The sequence below is a fragment of the Stenella coeruleoalba genome, assembly GCF_951394435.1.
Source record: "Stenella coeruleoalba genome assembly, chromosome: 16".
NCBI classification, from domain to species: domain Eukaryota; kingdom Metazoa; phylum Chordata; class Mammalia; order Artiodactyla; family Delphinidae; genus Stenella; species Stenella coeruleoalba.
This window is the reverse complement of record NC_137162.1, coordinates 26,027,908-26,048,251: the sequence shown is the minus strand read 5'-3', so window position 1 is coordinate 26,048,251 and position 20,344 is coordinate 26,027,908. Positions and strand designations below refer to the sequence as shown.

The window sequence follows — 20,344 nt, the reverse complement described above, 5'->3', positions numbered from 1 at the left end:
CCCAGCTTCCCTGCACTGCTGGACCGACTCACCACTCTGCCTAAGCCCTTCAGCTCATAACCTTGGGCTGGCATTTGCCTCCTTATCCCTTGCCCAGTATTCTAAATCTTGTAAAACTTTGCCTCTTTTCTCAGATTTAGTCTAGTTAGTAAATATTTTAGTCTCACTCTGTTCCCTTGTTCAGCAAGCCTTCACTGAGCACTTCTTTGCCAGTCACTGGTGGTGCAAAAAGGGGCAAATCCAGTCCTAATGGGAGAGCTAGGAAGGCAGTTACAGTACAGCAAGGAGGGTCCTGTGATGGTGGTTTGCACAGGAGTAAGGAAGAGTGGTAGGTGCCCTATATTGGTCAGGGACCCAACAAGAAAGAGTTTGGTACCTTCAAAGTAGGATGACTGGGGGAGGGTTTGTTTATAAGGGAAGGGCACCATAGAGGATAGTGCACTAATGCAGGGCTAGCGGTTGGCTTGGCTGCTGCTCTCCTAGCGCTGACGGGACCAGAGGAGGGAGTGAGATTTGAGAACCTAGAAGGAAAGAGTTGTGTAGAGTGTCCCTCCTCAGAGTGACCTTTAGCCCTAACCTTCAGTCGAGGAGCATGGCCAGCCTCAGGTAGTCTCAAAGGGAGGGAGCCCTGATCTCTCTCTCCTTCCTCCCTCTGATTTCCTTTAGGGCTTCCACTGGCTGAACCCAAGTGGAAGCCAGAAGGCTCAGAAGCCCCACAGAGGTCAGCCTTAAAGGGCAGAGAGCAAGGTGGGTGTGTTGGTTTTCTATTGCCTCAATACAAATTACCACAAATTTAGTAGCTCAAAATAGCACACATAATCTCACATCTCCTCTGGGTCCGGGGTCCAGGTGTAGCTGAGCTGAGTGTTCTGCTTAGGGTCTCACAAGGCTGCAATCAGTGTCAGCTGGCCTGCATTCTCATCTGAGGCTCCATTGGGGAAGTATCTAGTACTTCCAGACTCCCTCAGGTTATTGGCAGAATTTCTTTCCTTGCAAGAGTCCTGGAAAGTTCTTCAGAGCCAGCAATGGTGATAGCAACTGCTAGCAAGACATGGTCTTACATAATGTAACGTAATCATGAGAGTGGTATTCTATCACCTAGCCATGTTCTGTTGGTTAAAAGCAAGTCCCAGGTCCTACCCGCATTCAAGGAGGGGGGATTCCGGGATTCCCCTGGTGGTCCAGCAGTTAAGACCCCACACTCCCAATGCAGAGGGCCCGGGTTCGATCCCTGGTCAGGGAACTAGATCCCACATGCCGCAATTAAAGATCCCGCACGCTGCAACGAAGATCCCGCGTGCTGCGACTAAGACCGGTGCAGCGAAATAAATAAATAAATACTTGAAAAAAAAAATGGAGGGGGGATTCCACAAAGGCATGGACACAGGAGGCAGAGGTCGTGGGGGCCACCTCAGGATCTGTCTGCCACGGTGGGGATGGACCTAGAAGAGCAAACCGAAGATACTCAGCACAGGTACCCAGCTCAGAGAAGGTAACACCTGAGCTTTCCTGAAGATGAGCAGAGGGCAGAGAAAAAGGGAACAACCTGTGCAGAGTCTCAGAGGTGAGGAAGTCATTAGTGTGTCAGGGATCTGCCAGTCATTCATTCATTGTGAGGCCGAGGAGGTGAGGGCGACCCAGTTCCCGGTGGTCTTGTTGAGAAGTCTGCACTTTACCCTGAAGGTTTGGAGTGGGGGTGGGCATTGGAGGATTTTTTAGCAGGGGAGAGGTACATCATATCCCATTTTGAGAACATCAGAGTGAAGAACTGAATAGGGCAGGAGGCAGGAGATCAGTGAGGAAGAGCAGTGTTGGCCATCCAAGTGTAGGATGAAGGGAGTATAACCAACATATTATAATAACTTTAGATGAAATATAACCTTTAGAAATTGTAAATCACTATGTTGTACACCTGAAACTTACATAATACTGCACATCGACTCTACCTTAGGGGAAAAAAAAGGCCAACCCATGGTGTGGCAGTGAGGATGGAGAGAAGAGAACAGATTTGAGAGCTGCTGAGGAGGGAGGAGGAAGTGTCAACAGACCTCAGTGACTGCCAGCCTGGCTGCACAGGAGGACAGGGAGGGCTGGAGCATGACTCCTGGGATTCTGGCTTAGTGGCTGTACTAGTTTCCTATTGCTGCCATAACAAATTACCACATTGATTATCTTACAGTTCTGGAGGTCAGATGTCTGACATGGGTCTCACTGGGCTAAAATCAAGGTGTCAGTTGGGCTATATTCCGTTTCCTTTACCAGCTTTTAGGGGCTACGTGCCTTCCTTGGCTCATGCCCCGTCTTCCAGTTTCAAAACTGGCAATGCAGGCCAAGTCCTCATGTCACATCTCGTTGACCTACTCTTCTGCCTCTCCCTTCCACTTTTAAGGACTCGTATGGTTACCTTGAGGTCACCCAGATTATCATCTAGCATCTCAAGATCCTTAATCACATCTGCAAAGTCCCTTTTGCCATGGAAGGTAACATACACAGGTTCCACAGATTAGAATGTGTATATCTGGGGAGCCATTATACAGGCTACCATAGTAGTACTCGTCTTCAGTTAGAGAAAGATGGAGAAGGATCACGTTTGGGGAGATACTGAGTTCAGATTTGTATGTACTGAGTTTGCGGTGTCTGGGTTTGGTCCTTTGCTTGGGGATAGATTTGGGAATCCTCAACACAGACCTGGTGCTGGAAACCATTTTATGAGGTTACCTGGGGAAACTATGTGTGGTAAGGAGGTGGCAGGAGCTGAGCCCTGGAGAAAGCAGGGCTCGGGCTTTTGTCCCTCTTTCTTCACCTAGAAAGTCCCCTAGGGGACAGATAGAGGCCATGCATGGGGAAATGCTCACAGTCTGTTTTCCCTAGTGAAGTGGTTTCCAGTGATGCCCTCTGTTTGCCAGGCAGCTCTTTATTCTCTGCATGGGTGTAAGGGGCAAAGTAGTGGCCAATCCCAGGGCGTCATGGGGCTTGGGCCAGCACTGAGGGCCTTGGAGCAGACTGACCTTCTCAAGAAACTTGGTGCAAATAGTAAAGGCAGCTGGTGCTCCAAGCATGTGCTGGAGTTTGGATATATGGTCCTTGCACTTGCTTGGTGTTGCCCTGGAAGGCAGAGAGCTTGTGGAGAAGAGATAGGCAGCCTCCTGTGCCGAGCCCCAGAGCTACTGGAGGTCTTCGTTTCAGTTCTTTCTGTAATCGCTGGGTCCAGCTGGGGATGTGTGTTTGCACTTGGAGGGAGGACACCAAAGGAAAAGCTTTTCTGTCTGTTCCCCTGGAACGGGACCTAGAGGCTCCATTCTTCTGGGAGAGAATATCAAACTCAGTAAAGCAGAGAACAAAGCCTGATCCCAAGGAGGAGGGCTGGTTGGAAGGGAAGACCAGCCCCAGGATAAAGACCTGTTTTTACCCAGTTCTCCAGCCAGCCTGGAACCAGTGGGTAGGGGAGGAAGGACAACATGAGCTTTTTTTTTTTTTTTTTTTTGGCGGTACGCGGGCCTCTCACTGCTGTGGACTCTCCTGTTGCGGAGCACAGGCTCCGGACGCGCAGGCTCAGCGGCCATGGCTCACGGGCCCAGCCACTCTGCGGTATGTGGGATCCTCCCGGACCGGGGCACAAACCCGTGTCCCCTACATCGGCAGGCAGACTCTCAACCGCTGCGCCACCAGGGAAGCCCAACAGGAGCTTTTGTAGGGAATGAAGTGACATCAGTCTTGATTCTGGAATTGGACTGGGCTGTCCTCCTGTGCCATATGTCTCCAGAGGAAAATGGTCCCCTCTTCCTTTTCTTCTGACACCAGCACTGAGCTTGAGACTGAGCCACAGTCTGTAGACCTGACTTCAGAGGTACTACCTTCACAAGGTCAGTGGCATTCTTAGCTGGCCCAGCGTTTCTTGCTTCAGAAGTATCCAGGCCACCCCTAGAAAAAGTGGGCACTGACCACAGGACTCTCCTGTCATACCATGAGTGTCCAGTATGGACACTTAGCCAACAGGTTCTGTGAGAAGCCTGGCAGGCTAGATGGGCAGATACAGTAGTGAACAAGACACAGTCCTGCCCTTGTGGGGTTTACAGTCTAGACTGGAGGGTATAAATGGTAAAAAACTTCGAAAATACAAAGAAGTTTGAAAAAGAAAAATTGTATTGTGATAGCCACTATAATATTCAATAATTTTATTGCATTTTCTTCCTTTTTCTCGTATATTTCTACATTGTGTGTGTCAAATATTTTGGATCACACATTATAGTAAGTTTTGTTTCATGCTTTTTTAAAACCATTTGTTTCTAGTAAAATATATATAACATGAAATTTATCATTTTAATCATTTTTGATGTATTTAGTGGAATTATTATTACCACCAGCCATCTCCAGAACTTTTTCAACTTCTCAAACTGAAACTCTATACCCATTAAACAATAACATCCCTTTACCTCTTCCCATAACCCCTGGCAACCACCATTCTGTTTTCTGCCTCTCTGAATTTGACTACTCTAGGGACCTCATGTGAGTGGAATCATATAATGTTTGTTCTTTTGTGACTAGCTTACTTCACTTAGCATAATGTCTTCAAGGCTCATTCATGTTGTAGCATGTGTCAGAATTTCCTTCCTTTTTAAGGCTAAATAATTTTCCATTGTATGTATATAGCACATTTTTAAAAATCCATTCATTCGTTGATGGACATTTGGGTTATTTTCACATTTGGGTTATATTCATTTTATTGAATAAAGCTGCTGTGAACATGGGTGTACAAAATCTGTTCAAGTACCTGCTTTCATTTCTTTCGGTTATATACCCAGAAGTGGAATTGCTAAATCATCTGATAAATCTGTGTTTAATCTTTAATCTATGTTTATTTTATTTTTTTGAGAAACCGCTATACTGTTTTCCACAGTGGCCGCACCATTTTATATTCCCACAAGTAATGCACAAAGGTTCCAATTTCATGATCATTTAAAAAAGTTATTTATATTTTTATCTTATAGTTAGAAGTAGGTGAACAGCAAACAATAGAGGATATAGAGTGGGGTTCTGACTTATACTTCCTGTTCCTCCTCACCAGTTAGAGGCGGAAAACTCTTTGCCTCTCAAAACTCAGGGATTAGTCCTCCTGCTTTCAAGAAGTCTCATTTTGGGCTTCCCTGGCGGCGCAGTGGTTGAGAATCTGCCTGCCAACGCAGAGGACACGGGTTCGAGCCCTGGTCTGGGAAGGTCCCGCATGCCACGGAACAGCTAGGTCCTTGAGCCACACTACTGAGCCTGCACGTCTGGAGTTTGTGCTCCACAACAAGAGAGGCCGCGACAGTGAGAGGCCCGCGCATCACGATGAAGAGTGGCCCCTGCTCGCTGCAACTAGAGAAAGCCCTTGCACAGAAACGAAGACCCAACACAGCCAAAAATAAATAAATAAAATATAAAAAAGAAGAAAAGGAAAATAAACTTGTTAAAAAAAAAAGTCTCATTTTTAATGACCATGTAATGTCCCACCACACAATGCACCAGAACTGATAATACCCCTACTTGTAGAATATTTAGATTGTTTCTAAATGTTTTATAAATACCACAGAATATATTTATAGAAAAGGCTTTTTCCAAACACAAGAGGGAAAAGCTGCTACCCCCTCATATATACATAAAATAAGGAATTGGCTCATGTAATTATGGAGGCTGGTAAGTCCAAAATCTATAGAGCCAATGTTACTAGGTCCATTGCAATCAGTGTGGAGTCATGGATTTTTACTTTAATAGGTTATAATTTGTTAATACCATTTGTTTCGATGCTCAAATTGTCCTAGATTTGGCCAGTGGGAGCCCTTCAGTTTGGCTTCTCTCTACTTTTGACATGTTCCCATCATTCTTCAAGTACTTACTTACCTTCTGGCACAATGAAAAGTTCCAGGCTCATTTTGTGCTTTCCCAACCCTAGATTCAGCCATTTCTCCAGTGAGCTCTTTTCTTTTAATGGCAGATGGTATTTAGGCACCAAAATCTGAGTGCTAGGAGTTATCATTGCTTTTGGGGTGTCACTTAGTGGAGAGAGCTAGGAAATACACACACATATATCACACCCACACCCACATCTTTATCTATTTCTATATCTATTCCTCTCTTAAATACCATATTGATACCTTTAATTCCAAAATTATACCTATGAGGCTCATTCTGTCCATCCTTTTTTATGTATTTCTAACTTTGAAATGTTTACCAGTTTTTAACATTTCTGACAATGAGAGAAACCTGGCTCTCATTATCCACAGTACATTTACACAGAAGGTAGTTTCAGAATTACCAACTCATAACACTGCAAAAAGTAAACCTACTAACCAGGGTTCAGTATTTTACTGTACTTTTTGGCTTTAGCCTGATGACATATGGTCAACATACTGTGTACGTAAGGTACTTGGGTGGCTTCTTTTTTTCCCCTCTTCAGTGTGGTTATATTGTTCATTGAAGTACAGTTCAGTTCACTAATTTATGTTTGTATTACATTTAGCATTTTCCTCCATCCGTGTTTATTTTGAGTATGTGAAAGCATTATCATTGATCCAAAAAAATGTATATTCAGAGAAATGTCATACACTCATACATCCCACACCACGCAGTACTTTCCACCTGATTCCCTCCTATTGCTATTGCCTGTAGATAACCAATCTTACTTCTGATTTATCCTTCCTGTGTTGCTTTTTGCAGAAATGAGCAGATACATGTACATTTTCCTGTCTTCCCTTTTCTGTTCCTCAAAAGGTGGCATGCTATAGTACTCGTTTGTTGTTTTTACTTAACAGTTTCCATATCAGTTTGTAGAGCTCTTCCTCATTCTTTCTTATATCTGCATAGTACTCTTCGGACCACTCTCCTATGAATGGGCATTTAGTTGCTTCCAATATTTGGGGATCACAAATTCTTAGAGTGGGATCGCTGGGTCAGGAGGTAGACAGTATGATGGGAGTTCCCTGGTGGTCTAGTGGTTAGGATTCTGGGCTTTCACTGCTGTGGCCCAGATTCAATCCCTGGTCAGGGAACTGAGATCCTGCAAGCTGTGCAGCATGTCCAAAAAAAAAAGGTAAACAATATGTAATTTTGTTAGGTGTTGCTAACTTCCCCTCCAAAGAGGTTGTACTAATTTGTATCCCCACCAGCAACATATGAAAATACCTTTTTCATAGCCTCATCAATAGATTGTAATGTCATACTTTAAAATTTTTGCCAATCTGAGAAGTGATAACGGTATCATTGTTTTTTTAATTTGCTTTTGAGTTGCAAATGAGTGAGATTGACCATCTTGTTGTATGCTTAAGGGGAATATATCTATAGCTATAGTTTGTGAATTTTTTTTACTATTAGTTCTTTGGGTTTTTTTCCCTTCAGGTTTTAAAAACAGCTTTATTGAGATAAAATTCACATACCATGCAGTGTGCGGTTAGTGGTTTTTAGTATACGGTTTAGTGGTTTAGTGGTTTTTAGTATATTCAAGAGTTGTGTAACCATCACCATAAACTAATTTTAGAACTTTTTTTATCACCCTCAAAAGAAACCCCACACCCATTAGCAGTGACTCTGCATTTGTCCTTAGTCCTCAGCCTGAGGCAGTCACTGATCTACTTTCTGTTCCTATAGATTTGCCTATGCTTGACATTTTATGTAATATAAATATATAATATATTACAAATTATATTATTTATCATATCACATACATGGATTCATACAACATATGGTCTTTTGTAACTGCCTTCTTTCACTTAGTGTGATATAATGCTTATAGTGTTCCAGGTGGTTTCTGAATATTTAATCCTCACAACAACTCTGAAATAGTTACTGTTATTATCCCCATTTTATAGATGAGAAAACTGAGGCATGGAGAGGTTAAATATTTTGCCTGAGGTCACACAGCAATAAGAAGATGGGCTTTGGAGTCAGGCAGACCTCAAGTCTGAAGTCCACCACTTGCTTACTGGATGACTTACAGAACATTACTTAAACTCTCTCAAGTGTCTTTTTCTCATATGTTAGTTAAATGAGGATAACAATGGCTGAGTCACAGGGTTGTTGGAGAATTAAATAATATGGCATCAGAAAAGTGCTTAGTACAAGGCCTCAAACTTAGTAGGTATTCAGTTAATTGTAGTGGTTATTAGTAGATAGAGCCAGGTAAAGGCCTGGCATACTTGACATGGTTGGCCCTGCTTCCCCTAGCATTTAGGTGTATCTGAGATGCCAGCTTTTTTTTTTTTGATATAATTCACATACCATGAGATTCACCCTTTTAAAGTGTACAATTCAGTGCTTTTTAGTATATTCACAAGGTTGTGCAATCATCACAATTATTTAATTCCAGAACATTTCCATCACTCCAAAAAGAATCTCTATACCCATTAGGAGTCATTCCCCATTCTCTCCTTCTCCAACCCCTGGCAACCACTAGTCTTTCTGTCTCTGTGGAGTTGTCTATTCTGGACATTTCATATAAATGGAATTATACAATATGTGGTCTTTTGTATCTGGCCTCATTCACTTAGCATAATGTTTCCAGGGGTCACCCATGTTATAGCAAATAATCAGTACAGCATTCCTTTTTATTGCCAAATAATGTTCCATTGTATGGATATACTATGTTTTGGTTATCCGTTTATATGTTGATGACATTTTGGTTGCTTCCACTTTTTGGTTATTATGAATAATGCTACTGTGAACATTAGTGTACAAGTTTTTGTGTGAAAAATGTTTTTGGTTTTCTTGGGTATATACCTAGGAGAGGAACAGCTGTGTCATATGGTGTATTTAACTTTCTGAAGAACTGCCAGACTGTTTTCCAAAGCAGCTCTGCCATTTTACTTCCCACCAGCAAAGTGTGAGTGTTCCAGTTTCTCTACATCCTCGTCAACACTTGTTACTGTCTGTCTTTTATTTTGGCCATCCTAGAGGGTATGAAGTGGCACCTCATTGTAGTTTTGATTTGAATTTTCCTAATAATTAATGGTGTTGAGCATGAGATGCCAACTTTTAGGTCAGCTTTTTCTGCTTACCCACACTCTAGAAAGTCTCTCCCAGGTTCCTGTTTGTCTGATTGGTACCTTCTTAATCAGGTGCTTTGGGGGAGACCTTTGGGCAGGTTCCAGTGGTTGCACAACTATGTCAGGATTCAAGGCACATGTTTTTCCTGTTGGCAGGTTTAATGTTACTCTTGAGGCTGGCACAGCCATTGCCTAGGCTCACTAAACTGCTGGGACAAAGCCAGCTTCTCCCTTGAGCACCTCAGTGAGCAGGATCAGAAGTTCTTGAGCTGGAAACAATCTTGAGAGGCCGTCTCATCCATCCTTCTGCAACAAGACAGTTAGAACCCCTCCCTGCCAGATTGGGGGGGATCTGTAGTATATTCCTTTAAGAATCTCTGTAGGAAGAAATTCCACTGGGCCCCTTTTCCACCAGCCAGTATTTTAGCAGCCTTCGGCGTTAGAAAGATTCTTTGCTCTGACCCAGATCCCACCTTCTGCAGCACGTGCCGATTTCCTCTCATGCTTTCCTTTCTTGGAGGATGCACGAGACAGCCGCTCTCCAGGAGGGGCTTCATCGTCTGGTCAGATAAATCTGCTTTGGCTGGAGAAGCCCTCACTTGAGGGAATGCAGACCAGGCCAGGCCTCTCCAGGGGACCTTAAAGACTGAATGACCTTGTCACTGGGCTATTGCCTGAGCAATCTGCTTTGAAGAAGAGGCCTTCTGACAGGCTCCAGGTTGTGTGTTTATCCTGAGGCTGGGCCATTCCAAACTCATGTTTCAGAGTTTAGAGGTTGCATCCAGCCAGCCTGGTGGGTGGTAATCAAACACAGGTGGAGACCATCTGGCCAGACCTGTCCATCTCAGCCAGCCGAGTGAGGGCCGGCCTGCCCACCGCAGAGCTGGCCCAGAAAGCACCCCGTGTGGAGGCAGATGGCGTAGAAATGCGTGTGCGTGCATGCACACCCATGCACGCGTGTGCGTGTGTGCACAGCCCTCGCTGCTTGGATGCATGTGGCTACTCTCTCTGCATCTGAGGGTTCACCCCATCGCACAGTCTGAGGAGCATGTTTCTTTTAGTCTGTTTCTCAAGTTTTTGCGGTTAGAAATCATGTATTTTTCTTGGCCTGAGATGAAAGCCCTGGGAGTAATGGTCTAATACATTTTACAAAGCTGCCTCTAATTGGCGGCTGCTTGAAATCTTCCCTTTGCCCTAGTGACCCATCTCCCTTTGTAGGGTTTTAACTCCAAGTCAGTCTTGCATTACCCCAGGTTTTCATACCCCTTGCGAGCCTATAGCCCTTGGGAGGCAGCTCTTAACAGCCTCAGCTTGCTTAGCTATTCCCTCAGCCTTTCTGCATAGAATTGCCCCCACACAGGGCAATTCAGCAAGGAAGGAAAATAGCTTACACTGCATCCTGCCAAGCATCTTCTAGCCCGGTCTCCAAAATTCTAGGAGTGTACCCCCAAAAGAGAGTGTGCCTTCCACAATTATAGATACTCAGAGAAAATAGTGATTCTAAGGCTCCTTTTCAGTCCTTTAGAGGACTTAGCTTATCAGAGGTGAGCTCCTCACTGCAGCAAGTGCAGGAGGGCTGGACTAACTCCTGGGTACACAAGCAGGGCTAGCCCTGATGTCAGAGCTTCTGAGACGTTAGCACCTCTTTCTGCCCAGTCTCCCGGCCCGGCCCCTTGGGGACGATGATGGTGATGATGGAGGAAAGATGCCACTGGAATCCCAGGGTTGGGCACTGACTGCATCACTGCCCCTTCAGCATTCTCCCCTCTGACCGCCTGTTCCGGTAGCTTGGCGCACAAGGAGGTGTTGGCTGTCATCTTATTTTATGGCTTGTATTTGTATGCTGAGGAGTTTAAATGTGTATAATCATTGTGGCTCATGTTTGTACAAGATATTATTACTGAAAATTATATCATGAACATAGCTTAACTTTTAGCCCTTCCCATGCTGGCAAGCCTCCTGTAACTCTCAGGAGCCCCTCCCTGAATGCTTCCCTCACCCCAGGAGGCGCCACCACCAACCAGCGTTGCTCTTTCGTCCACATCAGTTCCCTCTCTGGCAGAAGTCCATTTCAGGGACTCCTGTGGACACTCAGCCTCCTGGGCGTTTCCTAGCAGACAGCGAGGCAGGCACTGCTCCCCCTGCCTCATCTCCCTATGATGTTTGTGGCCACCATCATTCTGGGCCACTTGGGGATGGGAAGGGAGGGCAAACTCTGCTTCCTCAAGGTTCCAGTGATTGAAGAGTACACACAGGGTGCCAGGTTTCAGGAAGAGCATGTGCGGATTGATGAGTGCATGTGGGGTGCTGGCTTTCAGGAAGATCATGGGCCCGCCCAGTATTTGGATATTTGGAATCTGCTTTGGGACCCATCCTCAAATGCTGAGTTTGGAGGCCAGCCAGTTTAGCCCAAGGATTGTCCCCTTGTGGGGCAGGGTGGAGGTGGGAGTGGAGAAAGGGTCTCATCCTCATAGGGCATACAGTACGACATATATCCTTAGCAAAGTAAGTAGGTGCTTATTAATACCTTGAAGGAATAAAGAGTGTAAGGGTTATTTTCAGTAATGGAAATCTTCCCTTTGCCCTAGTGACCCATCTCCCTTTGTAGGGTTTTAACTCAATCATACAGAAAGGAATGTTCCAGAGCCACAAAACCTGGAACTCGTAATTCAGAGTACCAGCAGGGGAATTTGATTGGCGGGGCTGAGGTCATACACATGTGCTGTAGCTGGCAGGAGGGCAAGGCTAGAGTTCTTGTTCCGTATTGGCTATCGAGGTCCTTCCTCCCCTCAAGGCTCAAGATTCTTCCGACTAGGGGGTTTGGATGCCGAGCCTACCCAAAAAGGGAAAGAACTTTAATTAGACAACGAAACAGTGTTTTCCCTAAGGTAGTTAAACAAAAAACATTTGCTTTTTATTCCTTCCAGATTCACAGGAGCAGATGGACCTAGTGGTTTTGGCTTTGAGTTGACATTTCGTCTGAAGAGAGAAACAGGGGAGTCTGCGCCCCCAACATGGCCAGCAGAACTAATGCAAGGCTTGGCCAGATATGTGTTCCAGTCAGGTAAGAGCCCCAGGAGCTGGCTGGTGTGCTTGTCCTTTCACCATGAGCCTGCTTGGGTTGGGAACCTGAAGGTATATTTTGATGTCCGTGGAAGGACCTTTCCTGGGAGTGCTATACCGCATTTGTACCATAAGGGTGGCTTGTTTCCTGGCGTTTCCTGGGTGGAAAGCTGCCTGGGCCATGGGAGGGAAGGATATGTCATATGACCTCCTGCAGCGGGAGTCCCTGACACCCTGAGCCTTGGTTGCAGTCTGCCAGCCATACTTCTGATTCCCAGCGAGCCAAAGGCCAGCTCAGCATGGAGCTGACCAGCACTTCCTCTGTCTCCCCCTTTTCCCACAATTAGCACACTCTTTCCTCCCTGATGCCAGTGGCCTAGCCACCTCCATTTCTGGGGCACGAGCACACATGTTAATCTTGGCTAAGTCTAGTGTTCACAGTAGAGGATAGGGCAGAGAGAGAACGAATTACCTTGAACTTGCTCTCTCACAGTGTGAACGGGAAGTTGGAATCAGGCAGGACCTTGACAGTCAGAAATACTGTTTGATTCACATGATTCAAGTGTCCTCCAGGGGATGGTCCTGTGCCCCTGGTGCCCTTCTGGAGACTGCTAATATGGAACCGGAAGTGGGGACTTTTGTGCTGGGAGCCTTGGTCGCATGCTCTTGACTCAGCCTGCCTCTAGTCCTCAAGTGGAATGAAATGTCGGAGTGGAATTCAGTACCTTTTATGGAGGGTTTCATATCATCTGAATGTTTCTGTGTGGTTAATTAATTGCTCAGAAACATTTCCCATATGACTTTATATTTTGTGTCTTTGGTTTGGTAAGTAGTTTTCAAATGAAAGCCAACACAATTTTATCCAACTCTTGCTCTTTGACTGTCATAGATAGGAGCAGACTAGCATCTAGGCCAGGGTCTCTCAAAGTATGGTCCTTGGACCCCTGCATCAGAATCAGCTGGAGAGCTTGTTGCAAGCACACATTCCTGGGCCCCAGAGGAGATCTCTGACTTAGAATCTTTGGTGGGTGATGTTCCCAGATGCTCTGGTAGAGACTAAATTTGGAGAACCATAGATCTGGCAACTTCTCTGAGTATAGTGACTTTTTTTTCAGCCTTGAGTAGGCTATAAATTGGGGGTGCAATTGACCATGTAGGTTGAAACCCTCTGTCCTCGTTTCAGACCCCTGGGGGTCAGTTGTTGGCTGGTTGGCCATCATGTAATGGGACTGATCCTTAACTACCATCTATCATTGTGTAGCCTATGGGATAGTACCCTTTTGAAGGCTACAGTGGGTCTTCTGTAAGCAAGGGTTCCCAAACCTGGCTGCTCATGAGATCCTCTGGGATCTCAACACACTGAGTCCCAAACGCTCCCGGAGGGCTCTGATTCAGTTGGTCAGAGGTGGGACTGGGGCATCTGTTTCTTAACCAGCTTCCCAGGAGATTCTAATGCAGCTGGTCTGGGGATGTTGTTTGGACTCTAAAGGACTGTTGATGGGAAGAAGTATCATTCACAGGGGCGGGGGAAGCAGGCTGCTTGAAGCAGCTGGCTCATGTGATTTGGTACTATCCTAGCGTCTAGGTCTGCACAATCTTTTTTTTTTAAGATTTATTTATTATTTATTTTTGGCTGCATCGGGTCTTAGTTGTGGCATGGGGCATCTTTCGTTGCGGCATACAGGCTCTTCGTTGTGGCACGCGGGCTTCTCTCCAGTTGTGGCGTGCGGGTTTTCTCTTCACTAGTTGTGGCACGCAGGCTCCAGGGCACGTGGGCTCCAGGGCACATGGGCTCTGTAGTTTGCGGCAAGTGGGCTCTAGTTGAGGCACACAAGCTCAGTAGTTGTGGCACATGCATGGGCTTAGTTGCCCCGTGGCACGTGGGATCTTAGTTCCCTGACCAGGGATTGAACCTGCGTCCCCTGCATTGGAAGGCGGGTTCTTTACCACTGAACCAACAGGGAAGTCCCCTGCACAATCTTTTAATGTTTTAAGATTGTGCCAGGAGTCTACTGCCTGAACCCACTGTGTCCCCTTCTCTCCCTTCTTTGATGCCTGTAACTGATGCCGATATAGAACTGTCTTTGAGAAAACAGACCTTTCTTCAGTCTAATGCTCTCCCAACTGACCTATTTCAGCTCCTGGAAAATAGACATTTCTTGACATGGAATTTGATCTACTATAGGAAATGGGGCTCTAAAGACTAGGCAACCTCTTGCTTGTATAGACAGGTAGCTTCCTGCCCAGTGCTTAAGCCAGTACATTTATATGTTTGTTTGCACTTAATGTACCTGCTCATGTGGATCAAGATCAGAGAAATGTAGAACAGGTGTTATGAATCACTGTCAGGTGGAGTCAAGCAGATGAACCTCTGAAATAGTTCTGATGTTATAGTTCTGAAATAATAACGCAAGTGGGGAGAAAAGCGGGATTTGATTTGCAAGGGTTCATTTCAGCCACACAGTAAACATCACAGTGACTGTTTTGCAACACTAATGTGATCATTGATTCAGGTACATTATCAACAGATGTCAAAACTATCAGATAAGAAAGATTGTTGGGGTATAACATAGTCACAAGGACTCAAAGAATCTCTCCACAGATTACTTATGTGCTACGAAGAGAAAAAGAATACCTTTACAATGGAAAAGTTTGGGTGGGCATCAGCTTAACCAAATGATCAAATGTAGCAACACAAAAATGGAACAAATGACTACTATGTACCTCCTTACATGTTACACTGTGAAATATAAAGCACCAACCATGTAACACTTTATTTATTTATTTATTTAATTTATTTTTGGCTGCATTGGGTGTTCGTTGCTGCACGTGGGCTTTTCTCTAGTTGCAGCGAGCGGGGGCTACTCTTTGTTGGAGTGCGTGGGCTTCTCATTGTGGTGGCTTCTCTTGTTGCCGAGCACGGGCTCTAGGTGCACGGGTTTCAGTAGTTGTGGCACGTGTGCTCAGTAGTTGTGGCTCACAAGCTCTAGAGTGCAGGCTCAATAGTTGTGGTGCACGGGTTTAGTTGCTTGCGGCATGTCGGATCTTCCCGGACCAAGGACTGAGCCCCTGTCCCCTGCATTGGCAGGCGATTCTTAACTACTGCGCCACCAGGGAAGTCCCCATGTAGCACTTTTCCAAAAATGTTTCACCTGAATTGAATCCTGAGCATATAGTCAGGTAAATCCAGATTGTGGGATATTTTACAAGACAGCTGCCTGGACTCTTCAAAAATGTCAATGCTCTAAAAGAAAACATGGCAAGGTGCTGGAGCTGACCTAGATCAAAGAAAACATGACAGTTTAAATGTATGTATGATCCTTGATTGGACCCTGAATTGGAAAAAAAAGGTTATTTTTAGGGCAATTAGAAAAAATATAGACTGTGTATTAGATAACAGTACTGTGTAACTGTGAAATTCCTTGGGTGTGATATGGTATTATGGTTATAAAGGATAGTGTCTTTGTTCCTAGGAGATAAAAGCTGAAGTATTTATGAATAAAATGACATGATATCTGCAACTTAACTTTCGAATGACTTGGCAAAAAAAAGTGTGTCGGGGGGAGACAGAGGAGAAAGCAAATGTGGCAAAATGTTAAAGGGTGAATCTAGGTGAAGGATGTATGGAGGTGAAGGATATATTGTACTATCCTTCTAACTTTTCTATGGGACTGAAAATTTTGAGAATAAAAAGTTGTGGCTGTTTCTTGAGTGTATGTTGCCTGGTGTGGCTCCATAGTCCTGTCTGCTGCGACAGGCCCTTTTATGGTGTCTGTAATGTAACAGCTATAGTTTGTGCCTGTAGATCACTTCAGGCGTTTCACAGCAGCCGCAGGATGACTATACTCCCAAAAGTATAATACCTGATTTTCTGTTTTCCAGATTTTCATAATATGATTGTACTACTTGAATAGTAACTAAAACAAATCTTCCTTAAATTCTTTTTGAAACATGGCAGGGAGTAGTAATTATTTAAATAATGGGAAAATGATGAAGAAAAGTATATGGCAACTGATGTAAGAGAGAAGACCATGGCTATGAGCCTGAATAGTGAGGACAAGAGCTAAAATTTAGTGGTGTGTTCTATGTGCCAGGTACGGTTGTAAGTGCTCGTTCAATGTGCAGTAAAGCCCTGTGAGTTAGGCGCTGTTATACCAGCTCTACAGTTGCAGAAAGGAAGACAGGCAGAGAGGGGAAGTAGCTTGCTCAAAATCACACAGCTAGTAAGTGCAAAGGACAGCCGTTGTAGTTCTTAACGCCGCTCTCTTAACCATGACACCACGTTGCTGGGGGCCCAGCTGATATTTGGGCTGCTGCATGTCTCAGGCTGGACCATGAGGTTTGAGAATCATCCACATGGGTGATTGCACCTGTGCACATAGCCTCTGAGCTCCAGCATGCCTTGCTCGGGCATTCTGGAACATTTGGAAAATACATAGAGGAGGGCTAAAGCCATTCGTAATATTACCCAAATCCTCTTAAACCCATACTTTCATCTTTTAACTCTTGTTCATGAAAATATGCATATAAAAAGTACAGCTTGCTGAGAGTTAACAAACTAAACACACCCCATGTAACCAGCACCCAGATCAAGAAACAGGCTAGTTCTCCAGAAACCTCCCTTGTGCCTCCTCTCAATCACCTTCTTACCTTTTCTTCCCTTCTCTCTTTCTCTCTTCCCTTCCCTCCCTCCCTGCCTCCCTTCCTTCCACCTTTCCTGTTTCACTGCATAGTACAGGTCCTCAGCCCAATGTCCCTGAGCTCGTTGGTAAGTTAGGTAGGTAGCTAGGCTACGTAGCCCCCATTTCCACTTCTCTCCCTGGCACTCTTCACCATCTTGCACGTTACTGCTAGATCAAGGAGGACAGAATAGTATCATGCTTAAGAGCATGGCCCCTAGGCCCAGACTGCCTGCATTTTTACCTCAGCTCTGCCAGTTACTGCCTCCTGACCTTGGGCATCATAACTTATTTGTTCAACTATAAAGCAGAGATAATAATAGTAACTATACGTGAAGTTCTTGAGATGATGAAATGAGTTAATACCTGCAAAGCACTTAGAACAGTGCTTGATACATAGTAAGTACTATTGATATATAAGTATCACCCACAATTATTATTATTATTCAGTCTTCAAAAACCTTATGTGAATAGAGAAGATGGGTACCTTGGTCTTTTTTTGCAGTATTAGTAAAGACCCCATTTTACAGGAAACGCTGATAGGAAGGAGATGCATTGCTTGTCCCTGTATCAGATGCCTGCCTCAGCTGATATGATAATATTTGGTGCCATTATCTTTCTTTCACACAGAAAATTAATAATAGTGACACAAATGAGGTAAAATTACCTCATTTTGTATATCACAGTGTAAACGCAAAAAGCAAATTCAGTTCAACTGTGGCTCCTTGATTTATGTAGTTGGCAGTGCCGGTAAAGTCTTATACAAATGAAATCCTATTCTATACGCAATAGAGCCCATGCAGTTTAGTGGGACCTTGTAAGTAAATCCTTTTTTATAAGGTGAAGAATCTTTTTATAGTGTGAATGATTGCCCCTTTTTGTAACTCTTTCGTAAGACTGGATCTAGGCCTTTCCAGTTTTCTCGGAGCAGAGCACACTCTCCTGATGCTGCAGAGAACCTCCCTTGTAGGCATTGCTCTGTCCCAACTGGTTACTCTCTACAAGGGTTACACATATGTTATTATACAGAACATGTATTTTATGTTTGATGTATAGATAGATAGACCTACACGTGTATACCTAGCAGCATAGTTCTGTGTGGTGGTCTTGCCTCACCTGGGCTGTCCACCTTAAACTCAGTGACTTACATGGAGTACCCCGCCCATTTGCATGTGAGAACATGCTGAGCAGTATCTAGTAAGTGGAATGCTTAGACCTGCTTTTCCAGGTCTAAACAGCATCCACAGCTTTGCCATCCAGACTTAGAAACAGCATCAGGGCAGTGGGAGGCAAGGGAAAGAGACGACGAGACTCTGGGGGGTGGTGTGATGGGGAGTGGTGATTCCCACGCCCAGCCTGGGGCTGCATGAGGCTGCCTCTGACGCTTGCTCTGAAGAATGACTTGGACAGGTTCTGTAACTTAGCCCCGAACTGCTGGAGGGCAGTCACTTTTTGGTTGGTTTGCTCAGAGGTGGGAAGCTGAGCAGTAGAGAAAAGGAAGTGGAAACGTGAGAGGCCTGGGAAAGAAGAGTATCCAGAGAAGGTGAAGGAGTCAGGATGTGGGGGTGAGACAGGTTAGTGTTTCTTTGAGTCGGGATGCTCCTAATCATGAGCAAATGACAGAAGTCCAACAAAAACTACCTGAAATAATAACAGACTTTATTGGTCAGGTTACTGGGATGTCCAGGGTTTCAGGCATGGCTTGATCTATACGTTCGAACAGTGTCCTCAGGGCTCCGACTTGTGTGTTGGTCTTGTACTGTAGACTGACTCTTCCCACGTGCCAGGAAAGATGAGCACCACCAGCCAGAGTTTCCAGTTCTCCCAGTTTGTAGTCCCAGCAGGCAGAAGGCTTTTTACTTCCAACATTCCTCTGTCAGTCCTGGGGAAGGACCCAGTTTAGTTCTGTCTAGATCAGTAGGACACCCCCCTGGTTGGGGGTGGTAGTCCGGATGGAGCACCAGGATTTATGTTTAAGGTCTTCTCCCTCCTCACTTCCAACTACACGGAGTGGAAGAGAAGTCCTCTAAAGCAAAGGGTAGAAAGCACTGGCAGAAAACATGTAGGTATAGCCCTTGGTAGGCAAAATCTGTTGCTCTCACAAGGCATCTACTGCCTCAGTAACTGTGATGTGCAGTTATGCTTGGAAGTCAAATCATTAGAGAATGCATAGGTGGAGCGGACACCTTTTGTTCTGTCTTGTATCTGTTGGGATGGTTTTGACTACAGGTAATAGAACACCCTAACTAAAATGGCCTAACAATAAGGGCACTTATCTTACAGAGCGAGCCATCTGGAGGTGGGGCGTTCCAGGGGTGGTTGTCATCTGTTCAGGGGTGCTGTTAAGGACCTGAGTTCTTTCTAACTTCCTGCTCTGCCTTCCTCAGCACTTTGGATTGACTTTTTAAACTTGTTCCCTGATACTCCAAAGATGGCTGCCGCAATCCCTAGCATCCTAGAATCACACCTGACAGAATCTGCAAATAGCAAAAAAGACACTTCTGTCGCGAGTATTTTTTTTTTCCTTAACTGGAGTATAATTGCTTTACAATGTTGTGTTAGTTTCCGCGGTACAACGAAGTGAATCAGCTATATGTGTACATATATCCCCTCCCTCTTGGGCCTCCCTCCCACCACCACCCCATTCCACCCATCTAGGTCATCACAGAGAACCGAGCTGAGCTCCCTGTGTCTTGTGTGTCTTTTCAAGACCAATCAAAGCCTCCACAGAACCGCCCTCATTGATCTCCTCTTGCATCTCATTAGCTAGAGTTCTGTCAGAAAAGTGAGACAAACATGTTGGCTTACCGATCAGTATCCACCTCCTAGGGCTGGGGATGGGCCCTTGTTCCCTGAAAGTCATGGCCAAGGAAAGGCAGAGGAAGAAAAGTGGGATTCTCTTAGTAAGAAGGGGAATGGCCACCAGGTGGGCAAAACAGAATCTGCTCCCCTACCCAAGAAGCCCCAAGCGTTACCTGGGGTCAGAGGATCCTTGCATACTGATCAGGATGCTGGGCCGGTATAAAAGTGTCATGTGGAAAGAAAATGTGACAGGGTAGCTGTCATTGTTTCACCTGCTCCATAGATTTAGAACCAAATCCAGCCACTGTCATGAACCATTTGGTAAGTTCTGCAGTAAATACATCAGTAACTTCACCAGTAGACACTTCAACTTCTTTCCTTCTTTTTGGCAGCTAGTTTCTCTTACTTACCCATTCCCTTTTAATTTTATTGATCAGCTCACTTTTTCTTCTCAGATTGCCAGTGACTGTTCCCCTGCCCCCTTCCCTCTGGGTTTCATTAGAAATAAACCATTCCCCAGCTCAGCAGGGCTTGATTTCTGAGCTGTGCTTTAGAATTCTGCTGGAGAGGCTGCCTGCTCTCAGTTCTGCCATTGGTAGGCCTTAACCACAAATTCCAAGGCAATTTCACTTGAGTTTCAGGAGAAACATGGCCCCCCAATCTTGTAACTGACACTGTGTGGAAATTCAAGTGCCGTCGCTTGCTGCTGTTTAATGGCAACCTCATGACATGTGCTGAGTCGGCTCACTTTGTGATTCAGGCCCAATCAGGGAGATTGGGGGGAGG

At 45.1% G+C, this 20,344-nt stretch overlaps 1 protein-coding gene across 4 annotated transcripts in view; it reads left to right on the top strand.

Annotated features, from left to right (window-relative positions):
- Positions 1-20,344, top strand: part of SUFU (SUFU negative regulator of hedgehog signaling) — a 110,811-nt gene that overhangs the window by 21,418 nt on the left and 69,049 nt on the right. For all 4 annotated transcript variants that reach the window (XM_079900643.1, XM_079900642.1, XM_079900641.1 and 1 more), the window contains exon 3: positions 11,942-12,078. In XM_079900643.1, coding sequence (XP_079756769.1) covers positions 11,942-12,078 — 137 coding nt within the window. The remainder of the gene's footprint in view (positions 1-11,941; positions 12,079-20,344) is intronic.